The sequence below is a fragment of the Paramormyrops kingsleyae genome, chromosome 3 (assembly GCF_048594095.1).
Source record: "Paramormyrops kingsleyae isolate MSU_618 chromosome 3, PKINGS_0.4, whole genome shotgun sequence".
NCBI classification, from domain to species: domain Eukaryota; kingdom Metazoa; phylum Chordata; class Actinopteri; order Osteoglossiformes; family Mormyridae; genus Paramormyrops; species Paramormyrops kingsleyae.
The window spans coordinates 26,715,780-26,743,478 of NC_132799.1; the positions used below are offsets into that span (position 1 = coordinate 26,715,780).

Below are 27,699 nucleotides of genomic sequence, written 5' to 3' on the forward strand. Positions count from 1 at the left end.
CGTGCACAAAATCCAGAAAACGCTGATTTCATCAGAATCGGTTCCTCAGGTCACAGCAGGGAACAGAGCTCCTGATTCAAGAGACGGTTACAGTGAGTGTGTGACAGTTTTCACCAGGTAAAGAAATACTGACGCAAAAACCACACAGGCTGGTTAGAAACTGGTATTAATGCAGTTTGTTATTATGGACTATGAAAAGGGCCAGCCAGTGCTGGTCCGCTGGTCTCTTTCAATCGCACAAATGGTTAATAAAAAAATAAAAATAACAACAAATAATAATAATTCAGTAAAAGAAATAAAAGTGCCAATCACAGAAACATTCAGGTTTTCATAAGTTCATATTTACAATTTTCAAAAATGGGATGAGAAAATTGTACAAGCACAGGAGGAAGGAAACTATTTACAGTGTGAAAGGGGGATTCACCATTTATACATTAAGTTACAGTTTCTACAAATACCCATGTAATCTAAGAATAGAACTCCTACCATCCTACCCCCTAGCATCCTTCCCATGAGCCTCCGCAAGGACATACCATCATCCTCCTACGTGCCTGCCGTCTCTCACACACACATACACGCACGCACGCACACACGCACGCACGCACGCAAACACAAGACACTTCAGAGGCTCTGAATCTCTTTCGCAAGAATACAGGTCCATATTATTCCACACAAAAATAATAAAAATAATAATTTCTGTATTTTCTTTTTACAAAAAGCTTTTTCCTCTGTTAAAACGAGCAAAACGAGCAAAACGAGCTAACCGAACAAACGAAGAAGAACAGGAGGGGCGAGCAAACGAACACCCCAAAGAGAAAACGACAGAACAGACATAACAGCTGGAATGTCAAACAAACGGAGGGAGGGCAAAGAAGGGTATGGGGAGGGGTTGGAGAGAAAGAGAGAAATAAAACGTTATTACGAACTGTTAAATATCCGAAGACGCCAAAGGACGGTGATGAGCACCAAGGGCTAGTTCTCTTTCAGGTCTTTATGTTGGACTGGCTCCCGTAGATATCTGCTCGGAGAAGTACCCTGTTCGGTCACACACCGGCCTCAGTGCCACCCAGAGCCCAGGTACCCCGAGCCGAGGAAGGAGGCGGCCCCACGAGAGGCGACGGGCAGGGCTGGCACGGGGCCCGGCTGAGCTGGGGGGGGTGGAGGGGGAGGGACGGCACCTTGCTGGTGGGATGGATACGAAGAAGGGACGGAGGCTGCAGGGTGCAGAAGGGAGGTCTGGTAACCTCCTGAGCCCTGAAAGTGCAGGGGGGGGTTAGCGGATGAGGTGGGGGGAGGAGGCGGAGGGGGAGGGGGGGCCTGCTGGAGGGACAGAAGGGTGCTGGCACTGGGCTGCTGTTGCTGCTGGAGGGGAGCCTGACTCTGGGGGGGAGGAGGTGGGGGCGGAGGGGCTGCCGTCAGCAGGATCTGATGCTGCTGAATGGCTGGGGTCATGCTGATGTGCAACAGGGGTAGAGTCTGCTGCGGAGGCGGGGGTGGGGGAGGAGGCGGGGGCGGGGCCGCAGCCCCAGAGCTCTGGTAGTGCAAGGTGTGGTGCGTCTGCAGGACAGTCTGGGACCCGGGGGCGAATGAGGTCACCACCGTAGGCTGGTAGCCAGGGAAGGGGCCAGTAGGCCCCGGGCCCCCCCCAGAAAAGTAGGGTCCGGATGAGGGGGGCACTGGCGGGGGAGGGGGCGGGAGTACTCTCTGCACACTGAACTGGGCAAAAGGGGCGGTGGGCAGAGAAGCCGGGGGCTGGCTTTGGGACTGTGGCGCCCCCTGGTGGAACGTCCGCTGGGCACAGTAGGGTGAGCCTGGCGGCTGTGGTGGGGCCTTCGGGGAGTGCAGCAGCACCCCCTGGCCCCCAAACGCGGCCTGCCTGCTGGGGGTTAGCGGAGCCACCTTCCCAGGAGAGCTGGCGGGGGTGTCGTCATCCTCGTTCCCGGTGGCGTGGCTCATGGGCGGAGAGTCCAGCTGTGGGGTGGGGGTGGGGGGGGGGGGGGGGTACACACAGAAAGTCACTCAGAGGTAGCTAAAATCAGCAAACCCTATGAGGGTTAGGGTAAGCCGTGACTGCAGAACCTGTGCCTGTTTGCCCGCCGGTCGTACACACCCGGCGCGGCCTGGGGGAGGCGCTGCAGTCCTCCTTCCCCACAGTATGGTCGTCTCGGTCCACCTCTCCGTCATCTGTGGTTTGGAAACACATGCAGATACACTGAGTGACGCTGCGGGGTGAAACCACACAGCCGGTGTTGCGAGTGTCCCCGCACAGTGCTCCCTCACACGCACCTCTGTCTCCGTCCCTGCGGGTGGCGCTGAAGAGCCCTGCTCGCTGCCCGCTCCATTCCCTGGGCCGCTTCACTGGTGTTGTCCTGCCATGAGGAGGAGGAGGAGGAGGAGGAGGAGGAGAAGGAGGAGCAGTTATTACACTCTTGACCCCCTGCCTGTCACCCCTCCACATCCACAGGGGCCCTTCTTACCAGCGAGCCTCCCCCCCCTCCTGCTCGCCCTCGGAGGTGTGGGCAGACAGCGGGGCATCCAGGCCAGGGGGCGCTGGTTCCAGCACACTTTCCGGGTCGCCGGGGTAGGGCTCGACGGCCAGCCCAGCCAGGCCCAGGGCCCCGGACACCGGGGAGTCGTCCCCGCCCTTGGAGCCACTGCGCCGGGCCTCCCTCTGCCTCTTCCGGTATTCCAGCAGGGACACCTGGGAGAGGAGTGCGGCATTAGCATGTTAGCAGGGATGCTAACACGATCACATGGCCCGAGAGAGCAGTAGCTGTACTGAGTGCAACTGGAAGGACACTGATTTTAAGCCAGAAAGGCCAGTGTTTCTCCCAGACAGTCCACATTGGTGCTCTCTCTTAGCTCCCAGTGCACCTGTACCAGCTATTCAGTGCTCTTGAGTGGCTGGAAGCTGGGAGGACTGGGTTGAGAAACAAACACTCAACGAGCAGTAAACTCAGGTTAACCTGCTAATCTAACCCTAACCCTAACCCTAACCCTAACCCGCTCACCTTCTTTTTCTGGGGGGGGTTCTGTGAGGTCCCACCGCCAGCCTCCCCCATGCCATCCCCCCCAGAGAAGCGTGCGAACGCCACGGTGTCCTCAGGACAGGGGTAATAGCCGGCCCCCTCCCCGAAGGCCCCAGGCTCCAACGTGTGGGAGGGTGTCAGGTCACGCAGATTGGAGTTCACCAGGGGAAAGGACGCCTTTTCTGGGCTTCGTGCCCAGGCGGGGTACATGGGCATGGGGGTGTCCGCCTGGGAGGTGTCTGACTGGGGGGCATCCAAGGGCCCCTCCGCCCCCACCTCCTCCCGGTCCTGGGACTGGGGGCGCCGTGGGCTCCATACCCCTGCCGACTTGACCTCCAGAGATGGCGCATCCACGTTGGATGTCTGTGCGGAGGGGGACGAAAGCAGCGAAGGGGGAGGCTCGACCTTCACCTGGTAGGTGGGAACAGGAAGTGACATCGCCTGAAGTCAGGCAAGAACAAAATGACACAGCATCTGTCTGCTGATGTTTTTCAATTAAATATATAAAAAAAAAAAAACTTGTGGACAAACCCCCCGCGTACCACCCCACACACACACACACACACACACACACACACACACACACACACACTCCTGTCAGTGCCCCTGTCCCCATCCCTGTCCGCACCCCCTGAATAGTCACTCACTTCCTGTGGCACAGCGGGAGGCAGCGCTGGCCCCGTATGTCTGCCAGGGGAGTCCGTGGCTGGGTCCTCCGGCTGGGAGCGGGGTGGGGTGGCGAGGGGGAGGGGCAGTGGGGCACCCAGCGCCTCTGGGAGCTCCACACGGGTAGGTGTGGCACAAGGGGAGTCATACGGCGTGGAGCCCTCCGACAGGCAGGAGCCCAGCGGGGAGACGCGGCGCTTCTTCAGGGGAGTGAGCAGTTCTGTGGGAGGACATAACACAGTGGATTATTGGGGGGTGGGGAAGATAGACTGGGCAGTGGCAGCGGGGGAGGGGCGAGGCAGGGAGGAGTACCTGGTGAAGGAGAGCCACCTCCGAGCAGGACAGCGGCATCAGAGTCACCATTAAGCGGGCTGAGCGGCATCTCACTGGGCAGCACCGAGACCGGACGGCCCGCAGGTCCAGGGGAACCTTCCTCCTCCAGGGCTTGGCGGAGCCAGCGCTGCATGGAGACACGGGGCCACAGTGAGGCTCCTGCCCCGCCCCCAACTCCAATCGCCGCCCCCAGCTCTGCCCCGTAGCCTGACACACACTCACCTTCTTACAGGAGCCTGACGTGGGCGGGGTCTCGGGCAGGTCACGGGAGCGCCGACGGGTAGACGGCACCCCAGGTATGGTGGGGCTCCGGCCGGACAGGAAGGGCGAGGAGAAGCGGATGTAGTGCTTGGGCGTGCTGTACACCTGGGGGCTGCAGGCCAGGCCCGGTAGCGAGTTCAGCTGCGTGGCCAGAACCTCAGGGTCGCTGCTGATGCGCAGCGGCCGCTCCGGGGGGGGCTCCGGCGTGAGGGCCGGGGACTCTGGCTTCTCCACCAGCCACTCGCTCACTAAGTGCTGCGGGGGACCGCAGAGTATACAGTCAGACGAGGATGACTAATATAATAATTAATGCTGATTTAAGCACAATATCAGAGCCGATCTGGTCACAGATGGTCACGTACCTTTTTAGTCTTGGGGTACTTGAGTGTGGCCCGACAGGGCGGCGCCGGAGAGTCGCTGGGAGGGGGACTGGCGTCTGGGGGATTTGGTGCCGGGGTTTCTGGCTCGGGGACGGCTGGAGGCTGGATCTCGACAGGCTCGGGGGGCGGAGCTTCCTGACAGTCGGCCGGGGAGGCGGGCGGCAGCTCTGAGCAGGTGCTAGCGGTGCGGGAGCGGCGCCGCTGCTGGCCCACGTGCGTCCGGCTCCGCGACAGGCTCTTGCGCTGCTTGGAGCGGCTCACCTTCGCTAGCGGCTTCATGCCTGGCTCCTCTTTCACCTCATCCACTGGGGGCTGGGGAACAGAAGACAGACAGAAAGACAGGGAAGATCAGGGGAAAACAAACTGAACACGTAAGTATTTCCTATTCAACGACCAAGATGAACTGTCACTGTCCATAAGGTGGCGGCGTGTGGCATCAGACACGGTGGTTGTCATGACAATGATCACTAACAACCCACAAACACAGGATATTCATTCGCTAGGAGGGGAGTCAGGACAGGAGGCTGATTCATGGGGGTGAACACGCCACCTGCCATGACATCAGCGCCCAGCAGGACGGCATGAGAGCCCGGAGGTTTGACCGCAGGGGCCACATGTACCTGAGCTGCAACCGGGGCTTCCACCTCGGGGGCAGCGGGGGGCTCTTCCTTGACCTCCCCGCGCCCCCCCACCTCGGCCTTGGTGCCAATGCGCTCCAGTGCCTGCTCCCGCCGCTTCTCCCGCTTCTCCATCCGCGCAAAGGCTTGCAGGATGGCTTCCATCTTCCTCTCCTCACGCGTCTGCGGAGAAAGGAGCGGGGTCAGAGGGCGTGGACGGAGGGGGGCGGGGCATGGGCCTCAAAGCGTAAGCGCAGGTCGGCCTTCCTTTCTCACGCTCAGCGGACTCGCCTCAGACCCACTGGACACAGCCAATGAAAGTCCAGCGAGTGGCGAGGGCACCGGGCTATGGGTCGGGACCCATCATCCAGAACCACACCACTACAGCCACTGCCCCCAGACCAGGGGTTCCATGAAAAACCCACACCTCCACTCACAAGCAGAACATCAACGGAGCACTGGCAGTGGGTACTGAGTGTCATCTCCTCCTGAACCCGGCTGACTACCTGTCTAACAGCGGATTCCTTTAATGGCAGGATGTTCATTTTCCACTGGAATACGCCGGCAAGATTGACCGTATGTTTACACTACCTCAAGCCTGCCACAAATCAGCCGGAGATGGCTGTGTGACGTAGCGGGTTAGGATGCTATACTTGCGACCAGAAGGTCGCCGGTTCAAATGCCAGAATGTGATGTCATGCGACCATAATTAATGCCCAGTTACTCCAGGGACTGTCTGATGTGACTGTCAAAAATGATGCCACTTAAACTACGGTAGGATAAAAGTGAGGGTTGAATAGGTGATTTTATGAGGCTATTACAATTTTTTCCCCACTTTTGGACGATTTCTTTAATAATTAAAATTATCAGCTGCGTGAAGTGGTGCTTTTGTCAAGAAGTACTTCCTGTTTTTCTCAGGCAGTTTAAAGGCAAAGAGGACAATGAGGATTTAAGAGGAGACCCCCCCCCCCCAGAAATGCACAGAATTGCCCGTCCTTTTGCTGGAGACTCGGTGGTATTCTGCAGCATCTGGGGGATCAGTGAAGCAAGGCAGAGAAACCTGGCAAGGATGGCTGCACTAGCAGGAACACGACACCAGAGACGCGCTGAGCGAGCCGCAGCAGCCGTTTGCAGAAGCAGTCGGGGGTGGTCCCGGAGGAGGCTGGAGTCCCACGCTGGGTCGCCCCCCTTTCACCGCGGCTGGCCACACTTACCATCTTCTTCCTCCCCTCGGCAACCGGCTCCCCTGACTCCATCTCTACTTCACCACTAACGCAGGTTCTCTCTTCTATATCCTCAATAAACTCAGGCTCCTGTAAGAAGGGAGAGGGGGGGCTTTATCATGACTCTCCAGGCAGTCTGACTACAGACCGGGGGGCACGGGTTGGGTGTTTGCTCCTGTTGGCCATCCTGTTCGGTCTGCGGCCTCCAGGACCAGTACAAGCAGACCCGTCCGGTAAGCGCTAAATCAGTCTGGTCACAGCAACCGTACAGGTTGTTCACCACCCCCTGAGTCGTCGTAGCAACTGTAAGAGCCCAAGTCTGTAAACCAAGTCTGGCCAAAGAGCACGAAATGCTGGTCTTCACAGGAGGATACAGCTCTGGAGACGGTACGTATTTCTCAGCGTGCGATCCCAAACAGAGCTCAGAGATACGCTCTGCAGGACATACAGATCTCCTGCTACACTCTACAGGCTATTTCCTGTCCAGTTGGTGAGGGAACCTTCTACTGCGGCAGACCTTCATCCAGGCAAGGATCCAGGTCAACCCTGGGGCGCACACACAACACCCCTAACCCTCTCATCGCTCAGCTGTTCCGATTCAGCAAGGGAGACGCGTCACGCGGGGGGAGATCTACAAACGGCCGGCCACACTGCAGGACATTCATGGTCCATGAGTGCAGAAACAGTGACGGTGACGATCAGTCACGTGTTACGGCTGACTGCAGAAGGAGAGAAAGTTTACGGGGAAGAAGAGGACGGACTGGATGGACATGATAGACAGCACCCCCTAGTGGCAGATGAGCATTTCTGTCACTGGCAGAGAGACTGATGAGGAGGCGGGGTTGTGTGGGAAGCAGGGGGTGTGGCCGGGGGTGTGGCCAGGGGCATGGCCATGGCTGTACCTGGTTGTTAGAAATGGAGAGGCGAAGCGGGGACATCTTCCGCTGCTTGTTCTCGCTGGTAGCTTTGCCCTTGATACCATCGCCGTCCACAGCGATGTTCTGGTTCTGGGTCCCCTCACTGTCCCTCTCCCCGATCGCCTCCCTGTCCCGGCGGCCACGGCGGCGCCGTGACTCGCCCAGGTTCTCCGTGGGCTCAGCGGGTCGCCGCAGGACCGGGCACTCCGGGTGTCCCCTGAGGCAGGCACAGTCCACCTTGTATTTACTGCAAAGAGCAGGCAGGCGTGTGAGAAGGCCCCGCCCACCAAGACAGACTACCAGCCAATGAGGAGCTCAGCTTCCCTACGGGGCGACACCCCCGCAACCCACCAGCTGCCGTAGTCATAGTCGAAGCCGATGGTGATCTCGCTGCCCCGGGTGATGTGCCTCGCAGAGAACAGGTACAGACGCAACGTGCCGCCCTCAGTCACGTGACGCACCTGCGGAGGTCGGGCTGGTCAGTCACCCCACACAAACCCACAACAGGTCTCCCCAGTAGGGCTCAGGTCACGCCCCAGCACGCTCACCTCTGCATTAGGTGTGCAGGAACGCCGGACGAAGCGGGCCTCATTCCCAAAGTTACGGGCATCCACGCAGACTTCCAGGCCATGGAAGTTGGAATAGAAGAGCACAAAGGGGTAGGGCCTGGACAGAGTGGGCGGGGCATCGGGTCAGATGCGGGCCTTCTTAGGACAATAAGCACTGCTGAAGTCCCTGTGGCACGGTGCGTGGAGCAGAGCGAGGGACACGCACCTCTTGCAGAAGTAGCCGTTAGCCTCAAACTGGTGCCGGAGCATGAATTTGCCACGGTACTCGATGATGAGCGTGTCTGGGGCCAGGTCACGCGCCGCCTTCAGGATCTTCCTGTTCTTCTGGAGGTGACTCTGAGTGGGCAGGGATGTAGCAGTGAGGTCGTCTGCGTGCCCATGCGCGCGCGTGTGTGCGTGAGCTCGCCCCATCAAAGCAGACCCCCCCCTCACCTCCACAGGGGGTTTGAAGGCTGCCCCGTGGCCACTGTATGTCAGGGCCTCCACCCCCGCAGCCCCCTTCAACCGCAGCAGGATCTGCATCTCCTCGCTGTACTGGTTGCTGCTGGCCTCCTCATAGCGCTCCATCCACATCTTCATTTTGCTCTCCCACAGCGATGGGGAGTCCGTGGGGTCCAGGTCCGGTGGGGAGGCCTGGAGTAGGCAGGGACACAGGTTTGAGACGCAACTCTACCATCTGGGACGTAGTGGGAGGGCATGTTCACCTCTCTTACCTTGCCCCTAGAGGATCTCCTGGAACCTTCACGGAAGGCCTACGAGGAGAGGGAGGAGAGAGGAGGAGAAAGAGGAGGAGAGAAGGAGGCATCAACAACTGACCTTGGAGCAGCCACTGACCTTCTGTGATGCTTGAAAAATGAAGCACTTTATTGTTATTGTCAAACGAAATTACGTTTATGACGTTACCCAAAGGTGTGGATAAACCACTAATCTAACCTACTGGGTTCATGGACTGGCACTAATGCATAGCCGTCACCCACTGACAGAACTATTCTGTTGAGGATGGGATTCAAACCAACAACCTTCTGAATACAGGTACAGAGGCTTAACCCACTGAGCCACATGCTCTACCCGCAAACCTCGGAGTGCTGTATCTAATATATAGAGAAACTGGCAGTCAATCAGAAAGTACTGATTATTATGCTGAAGCAGGGTTAAGGGGGGGGCAACCTTTTTAGCGCGAGCGGTGACGGCGGGGGGCTCCTTGTCCCGGCTCCTCTTGCGGCGCTTGTCGGCCGACTTGCAGGGCACGCGGGCCGTCGTCAGCATGAGGCTGGTGGCCGTGTGCTGGAAGGCCGTGTACAGCTCCAGCGGTACCTCATCACCGCTCTCCGTGGCGCTGGTGTCCCCATCTGCGAGACGCGCGCAAGTCCACACGTGAACAGCCAGACGGCACGCTCGAAAATGCATACAGATCCTCCCACGACCGCCTGCACTCAGCCCACTAAATAGAGTGGTTCAGACGTCGCCGACCCAGCGGACCCCTGGCTCAGCTCACCGGAAAGGTTCTCCCTCTTCCTGGTCTGCAGCAGGATGGCCCGTTCGCGGTCCAAGGTCCGGGGCTGACAGCGCTCACACAGGTAGGTATCGGGAATGTGCTGGCGGTCAATGCCCATGCAGTCAATGTGCTGCCACACGCTGTGCAGAGGAGAGGAATATCAGAGGAACGTCAGGCCTTCATAGCAGAGGAAGAGGAAAGCGGAGGTAGAAGAGATGTACGCAACAACGCTTGAAGAACGTCAAAGGAACATCAGAGGAACGCAAGGCCCTTATAGCAGAGGAAGCGAAAAGGGGAGGTGGAAGAGAAGAACACCACAACACTAGAGGAACATTAGAGGAACGTACAACCTTCACAGCAAAGGGAGCGGAAAGGACAGGAATGTGGGAACAGCGCCTCGCAGTGGACAACTTTCTATGAGGCAAACAGCAGGCATAGAAAACTGCACTAAGAGCGCAGGTCATGGGTTTGACTCCCAGGAAGCACACAAAAACTGCAACCCTTCCCTGTATTGCAGGTCGCTCAGTCCCCTGCTCACCTGCAGCGGTCGCAACAGATCATGTAACCGTCGTCGTGCGTGAAGCCGCAGATGCAGCGTGTGATGTCGGCACCGTAGCTGCCGTCCTCGGAGGTGCTGAGTGTGGTGCCACGGGACGCCTCGTCCTGGGGGGCTGGTGCGAATAGAGGGTCCCCAGGAGGCGGAGAGGCGGGCGGGGTGGGTGGCGGCCGTGCACCATAGTTGTGATCCTGAGCGATGGTGAAAGGGGAGGTAACGTGTACTGAGTTCCACTCTGACATGTCTTACACACGACTAGACAAGTGCACCTGCTGTGTTCTGCTTTCGGACCACGCTATCCTGAGCGCTCCGATTTCAAATATCTATCCCTTACTGTACTTTTATCGGCCTTATTTTGCAGAGGTATGAAGGTTTGACAGAAAGAACTGGTTTTCATGGAGTCAAAGAGCATAAGAGCTGCAGGTGCGATTGTGTGCGTGCGTGACGCTCACCGCGTACGGCAGGCCGGTGTAGCTGTAGGAGTGCTGCGTGCCGCTGTAGGCCTGCGGGTAGCTGGCCTTCATCACCACGGGTGCGGCCTCCACAGGTTCAGGCCTGCTGGACAGACACACGGCTGGGTCAGTGGACACCTACACTGCAGATCCACAGAGCAAAAACCACCCAGAAAAGCATGAGAACTGACCTCAGTGAGCAGCCCCACCCCAGGCCCCACAGGTTACGAGGCGGAGGTATAACAAGCTGCCGATACCGGCACAGGGAGCTCGCTGCGCGACTGTGTACACAGAGTGACATTCCAGAATTTAAACACCCTATTCCACTGTCTCTCACTGTTCCTAGGACAGCGCAACGCAGCTGAGACTAGGAATACAAGCCTCAGCCAGGGAAAGGCCTGCATGCACGCGCGCACACACACACACACACACACACACACACACACACACACACACACACAGAAGCTGTCTTGTCACCTGGGCTCTCTGTGGAGGGCTGATAAGCTGTAGCACACAAACCCTCTAATCTGCCCGCAATGCAGGCCGTTTAAGCCAAAGCCGTTATCTGGGGGTGACACACGGCGTGAAGCCAGGGACTCATCTGCACAAAGGCTCACCTGAGTAAGTGCCGGCCTCAGGCACACGCAGACTGCGCAGACGCAGACGGACACACGGAGGCCACACGCGCAGACGGACACACGCAGGCCGCAGACGCAGGAGGACACACGGAGGCCACACGCGCAGACGTGCAGATACTGCTGGAGGTGGGGGGGGCACCATACTCATTCTAGTTACAACCACTGTCATTGTGAGGGGGGGGGGGGTCACAACATTTAACAGTGTATGGGGCAGAGCCCCCGTCTACACAGGGAAAGGGGGGGTGGAGGGGCTCAGCAGGACATGGAGTTGGAGCAGAGGAAAAAGGGGGAGAGGAAGGAAGAAAGAATGAAATACAGGAGGGGTAAATCGAGGAGTCACAGAGGGGACACAGGAGGGCGGGAGGGCGGAGCACAGGATGGGCACAGCTATACAGCCGGCAGCAGAATTTCAAATATGGCTGCCCTGGGCAACGTCTCCAAACGATTCTGTGATGGGCACCGTCGGAGCAGGAGTCAGTGAGTGGGGCTCTCCGTGGGACACAGCAGGGAGCAGCGTGGAGCTCAGGGTGCGGGGTCAAGGTACCAGACAGGGATTAACAGCAGGAACGGGTCCAATGGCAGCAGAAAATAAATGGTGGCATAAGAGAACAACCTGAATGAGGACTGGGATGCTGGGAGTAACTGAGCTGACGAGAGACTTCAGCCTATTTTAACAGTTTGCTTGTTTATTTGTTTATTGAGGATTAGAGACACACCCTGGATCACTGCCATGCCTGTAATTCTCACTGAGGACAGTGAGCTGGAAGAGGGAATGGGAACAGAAGGTGGAGAAGGTCCGGAAATGGGGGGGGGGGGGGGGTCACACTAGCCATCGTGAGGCTAGTGTGCCAAACCGCTTCATCACGAAACGTGACGAACAGGGGCTTTGGGGACAGCCGCTTTGCAAGGGTCACGGAAACGCAGCCGGATATCCGGGGACCAAGCCACTGTCAATAACAAACCGGGGCAGACCTGCGGGGGCCAGTGCCTGTGTGGGGGGGCACTGCACAAGAGAGGAGTCTCTACCGGGAATTTCACCCTCCACGGGCCAGGTGTGCCAGAGAGAGAGCACCCCGTCACAGCATCCGTCAGATGCATACAAGAATTTATGGCCCAAATAATCCCCCCCGTACACGCCACACTGTGGTCGTACCTGAAAAGAACCATCAAGGCGGTTTGTGTTACTAAAACAGAATCTGTGTTTACGCAGGTCACACTTAGCTTTAACAAAAACAGGGACATTTCCAGATCACGCTGGCAGCAAGAGTGACCTTTCTGCGTTTCCTCGGTTACTAACCCGGGCTGCTCCCTCCTAGCACAGAACCCAGCACTGGCACGGACCTCGCTCACCCGTTAACGACTCAGAGTGATCCGGCCCGTAAAGTTGCAGAGGGCTTCATCTGTGAAGCACTTTACAGTCAGCGGCCTCCAGGGGGCAGCATAGGCCTCCAGGCGCCTGACGGCATTGAGTGGCATCAAGGTAACAGAATCTGAGGTCGTCAGCTCATACACTGACACTCATCCATTGTACCAAGTGTGAGAGATAGAGCTAATTTAGCGAAATTGGGCCCTTTAATGTGACATGCAGCAAATCTGTCACCAACCGCCCATTACGGGTCTGTAAGCCTCAAAAGCACCCAGAGGGACCCAGCTTAACAGCAGCAGCCCAATCGTCCTGCTATTAAAAAATATTACATATAATAACCACAAGTTAGGATGAATTATGAAACTGTCTCATTAATCCATTTAACTTCCGCAGATACAAGACACACATAGCAGCTGGTTCACATGCAGTCCCAGTTGAAGGCCGGCCCGGTACCGACCCAGAAGCAGAGGGGTGGCCGGCCCACACTTACTCCGAGCCAGCGGCCATGTCCGGGTACGAGGCGTCCGTCGTCTCCAACCCTCCAGAGATGACGACGCTCATGACGCCCTCCGCTGGCAAATCCTTGTCCTACTGAGTCCAGGGGATCCAACACGGAGGAACATCACAGCCACGGCGCTCATTGCAGACGTCGAGGTGCATCCAGCAAGTCTGGGGCGACAGAGGGAGGGGCGGGGGGAGGGGTCAACACCCAGGTTCACGATGGCCACCGTTTCAACCTGCCTAGCGTGTTAAAAGGGACCAGGCTGGACATACAGACTTCAAAGGCTGAACACCCTGCACAGAGCCAGCACGCCACCATCGCAGTAACACATAACGTACACTAGGGGGAGCTCTAAGACACAGCCTCACTTTACATAGCCAAAAATAACCTGTACGCTCTACATGTAGTATCAATGCAACTTGTCCATAAAAAAAAAAAAAAAAAAAAAAAACATACACACACACACCATTTAGAAATCAACTGCTGGGCTGTCCCTGTGCTTGTCAGGGATTTAACTGGTTCTTGAAGCTTATAGCAATTAATAAAAGTGCAAGAAACCTCAAGCGAATACTAAAATACAGAAATGTGTCACATCTGGGTACGTGCATGTGTGGGTGTTTGTCCCACATGCAGCCATTTGGTGAGACTGCAGGAGTAACGAATGGTCAGACATTAATGGCTGGTGACTACAGATCAAACACCCCAAAGGCAAACGCAGTCCCACCATGTGGTCAAACTACCGGAGAAGCCCCGTAGAGGCACGCCCACTCCAGACAAGCCCCGGCCAATCACACAGAACGCCACATGAACTCCCCAATCAGCAAATCCCTGGGGACTCTTCACTGGAAGAGACCAATTGCTCTTGCAGACACCCATCCAGCCTGCAGGTCTGCGGCACAGGACAGAGGTCAAGGCCATTCTCACACCTGGCAAGGGAGGCAGGCTGGACGGGGGGGGGGGGGTCCTGGCCGGAAACGGCTCGCGGAGACGACAGCTGTCTGCCTTTGGTGTAATTAATAGCAGTGCATGACCGTGTGTGTGCGCATGCACACGTTTATGTAATTATTACATTGTGGTGACCAGATTTCCCCATAATGTGATAAAAGCATTTTTTCAGGCCTCCACCATATGAACTTCAATTTCATAAAAATCTGAGGCTAAAAATGTCTTGTATTTTGTTTGGTTACTTATGGCGAAGGTTGGGGCTGGGTAGGGGTTAAGGTTCTCATTGTTGGGATTTTGACCGTAGAAATCAATGGAAAGTCCCCACAAACATGTAATTACAAACCTGTGTGTGTGTGTGTGTGTGTGTGTGTGTGTGTGTGTGTGACCATGAGACCACCCTCTTCCCAGCACAAAACTCCTCCTGTCTAGCTGGTTAGCATGACACCCGCGAGTGCCCGCCCCCCCGCAACACCACACCACCGGGCAATCCTCTCTAAAAGCCCGGGGTGGACGTTTATTTTGGCACCGCACCGTTACAGTGGAGCAGTGTGACAGAAAGATATTTCAGCGCTTTACAGAAAACTTCACCCATCATTAAAGTAAAGTCCACCTCCAACCCAAAAAACACAGAACACACAAAGGAGCTTTTTGCCGGGGTCAGCCGGGCACACGTTCATGCCTTGTGTGGAATCTTAAACAGAACACCCTCTGGTAAAATGCTCAGGAGTGCAATCCCCCCCCCCCACCCGACCCCCCGAACAGATGTACAAACACAGACACTCAAACTCACAAAACTCCAAGAAGGAGTTGGGGGGGGGGGGGGGGGGGGGGGCAGTACGACATTCCTGATGAAACTCAAGTTCCATGGCCACACACCCCCTCCCCCACTTCTGTCAGTCACCAGGGAAACACTGGCACACAGAAAGAATCACAGCCCCCCCCCCCATCCCGCTTCTCTCTCTCTACCCTTCCGTTTTCCACTTCCTAAACAAACATGGGTTTTAGCAGGAGGAAGAGGAGCAGCGTCGGGATCCAGCTGCCTTCAGATCCTGAGGAGCGGCCCAGGGTTCGGGAGTCTCTCCGGGGGCCCACGGAAAGAAGGTCTCCAACAGCTTTGGTTCCTCAAAAAAAACAAAAAACCCAGAAAAACCAAAAGACCTCATTACACGAATCCCCCCAGAACATTGGCAGCCTCACAAACAAGCTGACTCAATAACAAACGCACCAAAGAACAGAATGGCGCTTAAAATCGCCTCATACAGCTGCAGGTCCAGATGCATCACTAACTGGCAGCTTTATACTTCTGGTCTGTAGATAAACAATCCTGGATCAGACCTGAAGCCAAGGAGGATAAAGCAATAAGGGCAGAAGGAACCATCAGTGGGTTTAGGATACCGTCTCAGAAACGCGAGTAATGCCCTGCTTCCACAGGCTCACGTACCAAGGTTACAGGTACCACAATTCTCCCCAAAACTCTTGTGGAAGAATCCACATTTGTAAGCAGGACCTGTCATTCAAAATTGCGTTTTTCCCCATGACCTGGGTGGCTCAGAGCGTGATCAGATTTGGGCACCTCAGCCATGAGTATATATACCAGTTATACATTTGCCCATATCCGGAAGGTTGTGGGTTTGGATCCCACAGCAGGAAAAAATCATATCACCTTTGGGCCTGGAAAATTCCTTACCTTGCCCACAAACCACTGCAAGGGTGCTAGATAAACGTCTGACCCATTGCTTTCACCACAAAACCGTCTCTTACGGAAAGTAAGATAGTTCTCATATATCCTACCCAGTTTCCCCACAAGGTTGACTGCTAGTATTCTATAGTATCATCTATTCTAAAGCAGCAAACCAAGCTCACCGTTCTCTGTTTCAGGGCGCGGTAGGTCCAAACGTCCCTACAGGACCTGCACTCTGGCCCAGCAGCACCAGAGCTTTGCTGCTGAGGTATCCGACCAGGGAACCTTGTATACAGAACGGAGCCTAGTCTAGACCAACCAGAAGCCGCGGTGACATCAGGCGCGAGTGGCCAAGAGCTGCGGCTGAGAGCGGGAGCTGAACGCCACAGGCTCACAAGAGTTTCCAAACCACGCAGGGTTACGACCCACTAGGCTGGGGTGGGGCTGCGGCCTCCCGCCCCACAAGGAGTCTGCCAAGCTGTCGCCAAAGCACTCTGTAGCAGGCCCGTTACCACGGCGGCAGAGACTTCCTGTTTCCTGGGTTTCCGCTCTAAGGCTCATGTGCCAGACATTATGGGGGGAGAGCTACGCAGGACAGGGCAAAGCGAGAGATAGGATCCCATCCAGAAGCAGGATTGTGAGAACCACACTGCGTAGAATGGCGCCCCCCTAGTGGATCATCCCACTTCTATACTTTCAGCCTGGCTGTGGTTGGGGGCTTTTCCATACACTCCTGAGATGTACCATTTCACGTGTGACCTGTCACCTGAGCAACTGAGGCAGCTGCGCATCTGGTAAAGGTGAACGCAGACGTCACGCAGTGAATGGCGCAGACTGGAAAAACGGAAATGGCAGTACAGGGGCAGCGCTTGTTATGGCGAAGAGGAGGAGATACGTGGGAAAAATATTTATTTATGACAGCAAAACTGGGGAGCTGACTCACCTCAGCACTCCGACACGACACCCCTCCTTAAGAGCAGCAGCCCCCCCCGCAGTGCTGTCGGGAGGATCTGCGAGGAGGGAGAACCCAAGACAGGTATTCCCTGCTGAGGACGTGAGCGGGGGGAGTGGTCGGGGGGGCACAGAGAACGCGCAGCGCAGCAGGACCACAGGAGCTGCAATGGGATTACGAGCGCAGCTGAGGGCTTGGCTGAGGTAAAGGAACAGTCCAGGATACACCAGCAGCTGGCTGGGTGGGGTGTGTGTGTGTGTGTGTGGGGGGGGGGGGGGGGGTCCACAGCTGGAGGGGAAACAAACAGGCAGCAAACTCACCCTCGAGGGGGTGGAGGCTGACATGGGGGGGGCCCTGCAAATCCCCATTGCTCTCTGACTGAACAGAGCCCATGGCCAAATTAAAAAAAGGAGATTGTGCTTGTATGTGGCCTTGCACAAACACCATATGTCGTGTTCAGACAGACAGACGCACAGATAGAAAACAGGCTTTTCAAGAGTGAACATTTTTTCTGATTTCACACTTTAATCAGTCATTACTTCAATAAAGAAACACAGGTCATACTGTGATTAAAACACGGTGGACTACGGTCAGCAAGAGCGCTAAGGCAGCGCCGCCTACCGTCAGCAACAGCGTTAACGCAGCGCCACCTACCATGAGCACGTGCGCTAAGGCAGCGCCGCCTACCGTCAAGCACGCGCGCTAAGGCAGCGCCGCCTACCGTCAGCAACAGCGTTAACGCAGCGCCGCCTACCATGAGCACGCGCGCTAAGGCAGCGCCGCCTACCGTCAGCAACAGCGTTAACGCAGCGCCGCCTACCATGAGCACGCGCGCTAAGGCAGCGCCGCCTACCGTCAGCAAGAGCGCTAAGGCAGCGCCGCCTACCGTCAAGCACGCGCGCTAAGGCAGCGCCGCCTACCGTCAGCAACAGCGCTAAGGCAGCGCCGCCTACCGTCGGCACGCGCGCTAAGGCAGCGCCGCCTACCGTCAAGCACGCGCGCTAAGGCAGCGCCGCCTACCGTCAAGCACGCGCGCTAAGGCAGCGCCGCCTACCGTCAAGCACGCGCGCTAAGGCAGCGCCGCCTACCGTCAAGCACGCGCGCTAAGGCAGCGCCGCCTACCGTCAAGCACGCGCGCTAAGGCAGCGCCGCCTACCGTCGGCAAGAGCGCTAAGGCAGCGCCGCCTACCGTCAAGCACGCGCGCTAAGGCAGCGCCGCCTACCGTCAGCAACAGCGTTAACGCAGCGCCGCCTACCATGAGCACGCGCGCTAAGGCAGCGCCGCCTACCGTCAGCAACAGCGTTAACGCAGCGCCGCCTACCATGAGCACGCGCGCTAAGGCAGCGCCGCCTACCGTCAGCAAGAGCGCTAAGGCAGCGCCGCCTACCGTCAAGCACGCGCGCTAAGGCGGCGCCGCCTACCGTCAGCAACAGCGTTAACGCAGCGCCACCTACCATGAGCACGCGCGCTAAGGCAGCGCCGCCTACCGTCAGCAAGAGCGCTAAGGCAGCGCCGCCTACCGTCAAGCACGCGCGCTAAGGCAGCGCCGCCTACCGTCAGCAACAGCGCTAAGGCAGCGCCGCCTACCGTCGGCACGCGTGCTAAGGCAGCGCCGCCTACCGTCGGCACGCGCGCTAAGGCAGCGCCGCCTACCGTCAAGCACGCGCGCTAAGGCAGCGCCGCCTACCGTCAGCAAGAGCGCTAAGGCAGCGCCGCCTACCGTCAGCACGCGCGCTAAGGCAGCGCCGCCTACCGTCAGCAAGAGCGCTAAGGCATGGGGCACGGTAGACTACATTAGCATGTACATTAAGGCACAGCAGACTGCATCAGCATGCACGCTAAGGCACAAAGGATTACATTAGCATGTACATTAAGGCACGGCAGAATACATCGGCGTATACATTGAAGCAAGGTAGATGACATTAGCATTTGCAATAAGGCACATTAAGGCAGAGCAAACTATGCTTGCACATTAAACCACAGCGGAGTATTGTCAGCATCTATATTAAAACACAGTGGACTAAGCATGCAAATTAAAACATGCTGGATTATGTTAGCATGCATATGAAGGCACACTGGACTACTTTAGCATGTACATTAAGGGACATTAAATTTAATTTAGCATCTACAGCGTAGATAAATTGACCACAACCTTCTAATCTCTATTGTATAAAGCACAGGTGTCAGACTCCAGTCCTGGGGGGCCAGAGCTCTGTACATTTTTGGGTTTCCCCTCGTTTAACACACCTGATTCAACTTCTTGTGCTAATTACCATATAGCCGTTGAGCTGAATCATTTGTGGTGGAACAGGGAAAGAGCTAAGCTACACAGGGCTGTGTCCCCCCAGGACTGCAGTTTGACACCCCTGGTATACAGATAAGCTACATTCTGTGCCTGTTTTAATACAACCGCAAACACCCAAAATGCCTATTAAAGCTCACTTTAATTTGTCAGTCAAAACCATATTGATTTAAGCATATTTAGTATGGAAGACTTTTTACTTCATGACACACACAGAGTGATAAGTATGTATAAAAATACAGACAGCTATGATATATTTGAATTCTAGCATCCCTTAAAATGGCTTGACAGGTACTAATTCCTTAATGGTCTATAACCATTAATACTGGTCTTCGTTATTCAGGGAATCAGCACAGTGGCGTGGAAACAAACACCCCCCCCCCCCAAAAAAAAAAAAGATCACAGCCAATAACCTGCTAAAGGAGAAAAACAGAATGCATGAAAACCACACCTCCCCCAAACTCAGCCCATGAGGTCAACATCAGTCCAAACAGGTACACAGACATGGAGCACAACTGAACAGCATCATTTGCCATCCAGAGGGGTGCTGCAGAAAAGGCACTGTCATTCCAGTTGATCTGAGATCAGACTGGATCAGTACCGCTCGCTTACACCATCCTCCATCCAAGAAGAACGTGGTCCTGGGTCTCTGCTACTCTACAGTCACTCCACACCGGCCGCAGAATCAACAAACGTGGGGAAATCATTTGAAGGGAATTAAACATATAGATTAAATGGTTTCAAACTGGCATCTCTTCAGAAATGACTCGTCTCCAGATTTACCCTGGCTTGTGGACCATCTGGGAAGGAAGTGCGAAGATACTCTGTTAATTTGTTACAGGGTGGGTACCTGAACTCCTTCTAGGGCCAAGTGAAGAGCTCTGAATGCAGCCTGGAAATGCTCTAGCCAGTACTGGGAAGGCACAGACATGCTCCCCGAACATGCTGCAGGGATTCCCGAACAGCGATAGCTCCATCATCTTTATAGAAACATGACTTTTGTTTGTGCCAGCTGTTGGTCACCATTGGGCAAAGATGAACAATACAGGCCCCAAAATCCTGACAGTGGGGACAGCGCCCCCTGTTGTCTTGGTGCCCTCCGCCTTCAGAAAATAAGACCAATAGATCAGTTTGGCGTTTATCCAGCTGAATATGTGCACCCACACTGAGCCTACACTGATCTGTGCGGGGGGGGGGGGGGGGGGGGAGCAGCAGTCAATGTCAAAGGACACCATAAGCTACAGCTGTTAATCCAGCAATCATTGATTCATATGCAGTCCACCAGCACACCCAACCGAACCACCTCGCATACAACAGCATGTCTTTGGAAAGAAATGCCCCAAGCCACACAAACCCCCCACCCCCCGAACCTGACGGGTCGAGCTCCGATCGGCTAACAAACGGCTACACTTACTGAGAATTGAGGTGTCCCAAAATCCACATGTAAAATTAATAACGGAAGATGGGAAAAAATGAAGGGAAATGAATCACGGGGATACATCATCTGAATGGGTCCCTTCAGGATCACCTACAGACTCTACAGATACTGAAATGGATTTAAATATAACAATGACCGTATTAAGTCAATTATGGTGGGAAATATTTCTTACCACTCACATCAACAGTACATAAAAATGGCACGATGCTCTAATGGTCATATAAATCTTTTGTTCCTGGATTTAATCTGATAAGATAACTGAATATGATCACTGAACATCCGTCTGCAGAGCCCAGACTACCGAAAGCACATCATTTTTGGTCAGGAGTCAGGTGTGACTGGGATACACAAAGGGAGCGAGGGGAAAGGGCGGAGAGGTCACAGTAAATCTCTCACTGTTCTTTTTTTAACCGCGGTAACCTGTTTCGGTTCTCTTTACATAAGCCCACGTTATGAAAAGCCGCCGGTGCGGGAGTCAGATCCCGTTACTACTGGAAAGGCAGACAATCCTCATCCGCCGCTGCTGTAAATACCATGCGACACTGACAGGCACATACAGCAGGACGGGGGAGGATTGATGCGCTGGCTCCGTTTGTACGAAATTAGCCCAATAAGCGAGCATCGACCGTCATGTCACTGACAGCGCATGTTGTAGCTGGAGCCAGAGGCGTTTCAGCACCTTGCACATAAACGGTAAGGTTACAATGGGCGCTCAAACTATTCCCTCATAAATGGAATCTGCATAAAAATACACACGATTGCGTGCATGTCAGATAACCAGAGCCACGCATCACACAAAACGAATATTCCCCTAACATGGAGACTTCCACTTCTGTCGAGTGTTGCAACACCAGGTGAACAAAAATGGTAAATGTGTATTTTTTTCCTTGGGGGGGGGGCTCGTGCAGTAGCGCGTCGGCGTGCATGTCGGCGCTGCAGTCAAACCCAGCCGGCAGGGCCGTGGAAGGACGAGTAGCTTCAGTCACCATAAACATCATCCACAGTCGCCATTCTCCCCACAGTCTCTGCCCGGCGACACGGGCTGCGCGACCGCCGGACGCCGCCGTCGGATGAGGAAGCGACGGTCAAACGGGGAGCGAATTTCTGTCGCCGTGGTGTGCGACTGTTTCATGGGAGAAACGCCGGGAAATAAAGGCGAGTTTCGGACCCCCCGGCTCGGTGTTCAAATCTTTATCTCTGCGGTTGCAGTGTTGTTGCCCTTGGTAAATAGGAATGGGGACGACCACAGCTGACTGGTCTGGGTGTGAGGTTGTTATCCGCTTTATAAAATAAAACCGGATGAGCGCTACGGCGACTCGACTCCATGTGCATATTGAGCCGCATTGATCAGGAGGCTTATGCCGATCGTCCAGGACCACCGACAATGCATCTGGCGAGTTCAGATAAACCACAAGCCAGTGCCTTTGCATGACTGCGTTAACGCCTTATTATGATCCTCATTGTCATTTGGTAGCGTGCATGTATATTGTTATACATTGTAACAGGGATCTGGGGTGAGAATATTGTTTCAGTCCTCTCCCCTCCCCCTACATTTGCAGTACAGTCATATAACCCGCTCAATCTTCTTCAATCCAGGGAAGGTATTTTATGTATGAAAAGGTTATTGTAGAGGCTGATCATAGACCAGCGTGAACCGGGCGGATGCCAGTCTTAACGTCTTCCTTCAGCGCGGTTTCGTTATTTCTTGTTTCGCTCTCACGTATAAGAAACACCTCTCCATAAAAGGGACGACCATTATCCCCCCTCCTCCAAAAAAAAGAGGGCTTTTTCTCGAACTAACAAAACAGACGGCTCCACACTACGTAAACAGCAGAGCTGCTGTTTGATACCACAGCCAGTGTCACCTCCTCAACACCTGACCGACATACTAATCATACTAATCACATTTCCGACCTGCAGCTAAACCTAAAACCAGGTGAGGAGACGTCAGTCAGCAAGCAGTCACCCCGGGCAAGTCGTCACTTGTAGGTGGTGCACTACTTTTTATCTCTTAAAACCTTAGAGCAACGAACCCGATCGCAGGACGTCAGTTTATTAGTGGGGGGTTTTTTTTTTGGGGGGGGGGGATCAAACTTAAGACCTACGGCTAATTGTGCACACAGAGACATCCCACAAGCGTCCGTGTCCTAACAGGTTTCCCAACTCGCAGAGCTGTCACGTCGCCCGGCAGTGAGGCTGCACCAGAGCCCGCGTGCCTTCTTGGGGACCGCACGGGAGCAGCTCGAGCTGGCGGCGGCGGCAAGTCACATTTAAACAAATATATGAAAAACCGAAAGGCGTTCACTTTAGCAGGGACAGACAGCGGGCTAGATAGCGAGTCAGGGGAAAACACTGGGATGTAATTTGATTAGGTTTCCTATTAACAACGTGGCATTAGGAAAAAGAAATAAGGCCGAATTAATAGAGTGTGTATAAAGGAAAGGTACTCACCGGTATGTCCAGGGTAGATGCTGCGGATACAGGACCAAGGGAACCGGCTAAGACCCCCGCCGCTTGAACACAATCAAAACAATACTACTGTTTCCACTGCGAGGGTACAAGGAGGGAAGACACTCAGCCTAAGTCCTACTCCGCGGAAAAGAAAACACCCCCCGACGGCCACACTACCTTCTGCACGTCACCCTGATGTGGCTACTCTGTGTTTTTTATGAGAACATCAGAACCGTTTAATTCCCCTCCGTCCTATCCGTGATGAGTGTTGGAAACTAGATTCCCTCACCCCCGTCTCTTTTCCCTTTGCAAAAATGGCGGCTCTCTGGCAGGCCGCTGTGGCTCCGCCCTCCCCCCGCTGGCCCCGCCTCCACGCCCTGCGGGGTTCACGAACCCACATCTACAGGGGTGGCTTTTTTTCAAGCAGAGAAAGTTCATTGGTGGCGATGGCGCGTTCAGAGAAGAGGGGACGTGTCACGTTATAAGCGGCGCTTCGCTCGCCAGAAATGGGCTCGCAATTGCTTTCCGCCTAGGATGTATTGGATCAAACGGAAAAACTGAATACTCGTGGCCAAAATTGTTTCTTGGCCGAGTGCTGCCAGGGTTTCTTTTTTTACGAAACACCTAATTAAAAAAACGGAATATATTAAACTGTTCAGTGAGACTAATTTAATGTAGCGAAATCTGCAAACTGAAAACAAGTTATTCGAGTAACGTTACTCGAATTGGCGACTTCCATATACTGCTACGTATGTACACGTATAAACAAACAGCCTTAAGATAGGTGAAGGGAAAATCACGCGACCGTCGAAGGACCGAGAACGTTTCACTGCAAATAGAGTGGACGAGGCTCATCTTTATATATCCTTCATTTGTTCTTTGTTGTGTGCACTATTTACATATTTAAACCCAAAGGTATTAGAAGCAGAAAAGACAGACGGTTTGCATCGAGTAAATCAAGTTAATTTTATTTATATGCTTCGCAGACACGGTTGTCTGGTGCAATCTCAGCTTACAAAACTCCTTGACACATACCAGACTCGGGGAACCGGTGTTTATACGTAAACAGGGCATTTCCTGCCTACGGTGTGGAAAGTCAGGTTTAGTTTATTTAATTCGGCTTTTAAGTTTGTACAGCTGTATTAACACTGATTGGTGCAACCAAGGTCCAGCAACAGGCAGGACACACTAAATCCTCGAATCCCGTTATTGTAATTTCAAATTTTTCACACACGGGTTAACACAAAAGATACTGAACCCTTTGCTTAAAATGTTTACATTTGTTCGTTTATTCGAAGCTTGTTCAGAGCGAAATACAAGTGAGGCAGATAACACAGCAGAAGCAGAAAAACACACATCACAAACAGCAATTCGTGACAAGGCTGAACGAAGTGAATAAAAATACTGTATTGCTATTAATACCGAATGGGCTGGATTATTTTTGTAAGTCAAAATAGCTAATGCATGCTCAGATGCTTATTTCCTATTGCGTGTTTTTGTAAGTAAATAATGATCTAACAGGTATATACCTGCCATGTATTGTTGATGCATGAATGCGAGGAACTCGCTGGATTGTCTGTCCTTTCCGTCCTTTCTCACGTGACTTTTTTGAGAAAAGGTGTTCTCGTTATAACTTTACTGTAAAAAATCATTGGTTTGTGGCCAAGTTAACTACAAGAGCAATGCTGAGCGTCACACATTTAATTTTCTAATGTTAGATCAATCTAGCAGTACCCATTATATAATAAATATATGTATATTTAGTGCCATTTATTTTCCATCCGTGACCTAAGCACTCATCCTGGGTATGGGTAAAGCGTTTTTAAGGGGCACAAGGCTGGGGTATTTCCTCGGTGAACGGCTTCTACATACTCAGACATTACGGGTGATTTATGATTCCTAGACACCCCCAATGCCCGTGGTGTGAGATAGTGACACCCACGGAGCCACAATGCCCCCAGTCTACTACCAATATATCCTTTTAAAAATCATTTGTATGTTTTCACCTTTGGCCTAAAAATGGTCCTTTCTGGATTTTACCAAGGTTATAGTGAACTGTGCGCACACACACAGTCTGACTAAGCTGTACAAGCTGGATGTTAGTCCTCCGCTCAGCCTTACATAACTGTCTTATACAAGGGAGCATTCTTCCTCAACAGGAGGGGGCTCGGAGCTCCGTAACACCGACTGACCATCATAAAGACAAACAGCAGCCTTCTGCTCACGCAGATATGGAGAAACTGAAAAAGACACAAAACCAAAGAAATTTAAACCTGAAACGTACCTAAAACGCAAGTATAAATTCGTTAAATGTGTATAGTGACAGTATACAGTGTACCGAAAAGAAAACGCCAAAAAAGGCACTAAAAGCCTTCACCTGGAGGACCACCAACCTGTACTGACTGGTTAACGTCGGTACACTTCCATAAATTACTGTGCCATGATATACAACCAATGTAAATATTTATATATCTTGTAAAACGCATGGAAGCAGTTATCGCACACAGAGCAGTGTTTGACTTACGCATAAGTAATGCACATTACGAACATATTTAAAGAATTTCTGAAATGCAGACTGCTTGCCCTATTAACACACTCCACTCCAGCCCCATCCCCCACAGCCATCGATCAGGCCGAGCCGCAGTCACTGGCGCATGCGCTCTCCGCAACGCTGTATAAGTCTCTAGGTTGCCTGCTTTTCCTCGTCGATGGGCAAACAAGCTGTCCGGGGGAAAAGGAAAAAGATCACGACGAATTCTGTTGGCGAGCCGTTTTTCATACCGGATTTCTTCTGCCGTTCGGAAGCAAAAATTATACAGTCTGCGTTTCATTAAGAAATGCTACTAGTTAATCGACGTTTTCTTAACTGATCTACTACAAAAACTAGGTGACTTTTTCCCCCTACAATGTTATTAATAAAATACGGTTCGTGGAATCTGAGTGTTGGATTATTCGAAAGTGAGAAGTCTGGGGATGCAAAGCTATCGTTGGAGAGTCTTCTAATTTTGCAAGATGACGCTTCAATGTCGGCAGTTTCTTCTTGTCTCCGTAGTGTCCGGCTTTAGAGATTGACGAAACGTCCGACCAATAATGTATTCGCGTTTCTGCTCGCTGAGCAGTGATTGGCTGTCAATGCCGTCAGATGGATGGGCGGGCTCTGAGCTGCGAGGGGAAAGTGGTACGAGAGGTGAAACAGCCCTACTTTGAGCGGCGTATGATGTGCCTATGGTGAATATAGTTCAGAGATTATAAGCGTGTGCTTGCAACTTTCATACTTGACGTAATCAATAAGGTTAAAGAATTGTGTAACTGCGACATGTTTCTAGTTAAGGCAAGGACATAAAAGTCATATAAGATGGCGTTCGATGTCAGCCTTCAGTGAATGTCGGGAGCGTGCACTTATTACTGGGCGGCGCCCCCCCGGTATTGGGAGCGCGCTTCCTGTTTTGCTTGTATAGTAAAAACAGGAAATAAGTCCTTTTAATGAAGGACTCGTCCAGTTTGCCCATAGCGTTTTTGTTAAAGAAAAACGAAGCCCCATTTGTTAGTGTGAGAAGCGAATGGCGCTGGGTCCGAGTATGTACAATCGGACTGGCTGACAGATGGACTCCGATGAAGTGTTTGACCAAGCATTCGAGGAAAACGAGCCGTGCGGCGGCCGGGAAGGCTTGGTCGGTGTCTTTAAAATTACTAACTCCAAGGTTGCCTTGAAGTTTGTGAGTTTTACTGCGGGTTGGAGCTTTGTGTGTTTCTGGTTAATTGGCGTATGCACCCATAAGCGACTCGGTCCGCCATGTTGTCAGTGACGAACGGGTCGAGGTTCTTCTGTCCGCGAGTGATTTTTTTAAATCATCATTATTTATATTTGGGCCAAATGTGATGAGTGATTGCGTTAGATTTTATATTAATACACCCCAGTTTGCTGGGCGACGTGCTTTCCATGTGTTGATGCTCTAGTTGCAGAAACGGCATCGGAATATCAGCACTTAAAAAATGCATTAAAAATATAATCAAAATTTTAACCTTAGGCTGCAGTGCTGCGGATTGGCCCAGTTTAATTCATAGTGACAGAATTGCTGTGCCTTTGTTTCCATTCGGCCCTATGGATTTTACAAGATGAACGATCATCCAGTTCAGGTGCAGTGGGGGTGCTATTGTCTTCTTATTAGCAATGAGGTTTGACAGTTAGGTTGTTAGAAACAGGATAGAAGGCATGCAAAAATTACAGGCAAGGTTATCAGGCACATTCGTAGGAGCTCTCTGCTATTGTGCTGGTAAACCTTAAGGAGCTGATGCAGATAGTAGCTGACGTTGATGCCCTGGGTGCAGATCTCCCCCCTATCTGAATGGTAGGTGGGGCCTGTCAGTTAATGGGGATGCAGGTCCTTCTTGCATGATGCAACTGCAGGGACAGGACTGTCAGTGCAGCAAACGGGGTCTTTTCAGAGATGTTTACATGTGTTATATTTAAAAAGTTGTAAATAGGGTGAATGTACCGAGCAAACGGGTTTTGACATAAATGAACCCGTTTCTCCAGTTTAAATGACCTCGACTATTTTGCTGGGATGGTCACTGTAGCTGTGCTGATTAGCTAGCTGCCACAGATCTGGCTTGACAGGTTGTCATGCGCTTGATAATTCCGGCAGATATTAGAAGTCTCACGCCTGCATGCTATTTGATAGAATAAGTGACAGATGATGCCACAGCATTCAGTTGTAACCTAAAGGCACTGGCTGTTAGTCACAGAGAGCAGCTACTGAATGAGAGATCATCTTCATAACCACTAAGACAAAATAGACATTTTCCTGTACTCGTTCTACCTGTTCCAGCTGGTTTTCAGATTATGGAGATTTCTCAGCCCAGGTCGTTTTGTTGCATGATCCTAGAAAGCCAGCATTGCTCCGAATAACTCGATCTCCCTCTAG

General features: G+C 53.3%; 1 protein-coding gene and 1 long non-coding RNA gene across 6 annotated transcripts; both read right to left on the reverse strand.

Moving 5' to 3' along the window:
* Positions 1 to 161: 161 nt before the first annotated feature.
* LOC111857810 (inactive histone-lysine N-methyltransferase 2E-like) lies at positions 162 to 23,120 on the reverse strand. 5 transcript variants are annotated; one of them, XM_072709985.1, is made up of 24 exons: positions 22,952 to 23,120; positions 22,775 to 22,836; positions 12,993 to 13,171; positions 10,499 to 10,604; positions 10,029 to 10,237; positions 9,491 to 9,630; positions 9,163 to 9,344; positions 8,709 to 8,747; positions 8,428 to 8,628; positions 8,201 to 8,331; positions 7,975 to 8,092; positions 7,778 to 7,887; positions 7,412 to 7,673; positions 6,501 to 6,599; positions 5,290 to 5,469; positions 4,652 to 4,981; positions 4,251 to 4,544; positions 4,008 to 4,155; positions 3,677 to 3,915; positions 3,012 to 3,440; positions 2,478 to 2,701; positions 2,287 to 2,369; positions 2,111 to 2,184; positions 162 to 1,971 (listed from the first exon to the last, which is right to left on the reverse strand). In XM_072709985.1, exons 3-24 carry the CDS (start codon positions 13,061 to 13,063, stop codon positions 1,057 to 1,059), a joined length of 4,584 nt encoding a protein of 1,527 aa, XP_072566086.1. In that variant the 5' UTR covers positions 13,064 to 13,171; positions 22,775 to 22,836; positions 22,952 to 23,120; the 3' UTR covers positions 162 to 1,056. The 5 variants fall into 5 exon arrangements, with proteins under 5 accessions (XP_072566086.1, XP_072566085.1, XP_072566087.1 ...); XM_072709984.1 differs by having other exon boundaries at positions 22,775 to 22,870; XM_072709986.1 differs by having other exon boundaries at positions 10,499 to 10,601; positions 22,775 to 23,119.
* Positions 23,121 to 23,715: 595 nt separating this feature from the next.
* LOC140588235 (uncharacterized) lies at positions 23,716 to 26,038 on the reverse strand. Its single transcript, XR_011989582.1, has 2 exons — positions 25,299 to 26,038; positions 23,716 to 25,014 (listed from the first exon to the last, which is right to left on the reverse strand). It is a non-coding gene; the product is annotated as an uncharacterized lncRNA (long non-coding RNA).
* Between the last annotated feature and the right edge of the window lie 1,661 nt (positions 26,039 to 27,699).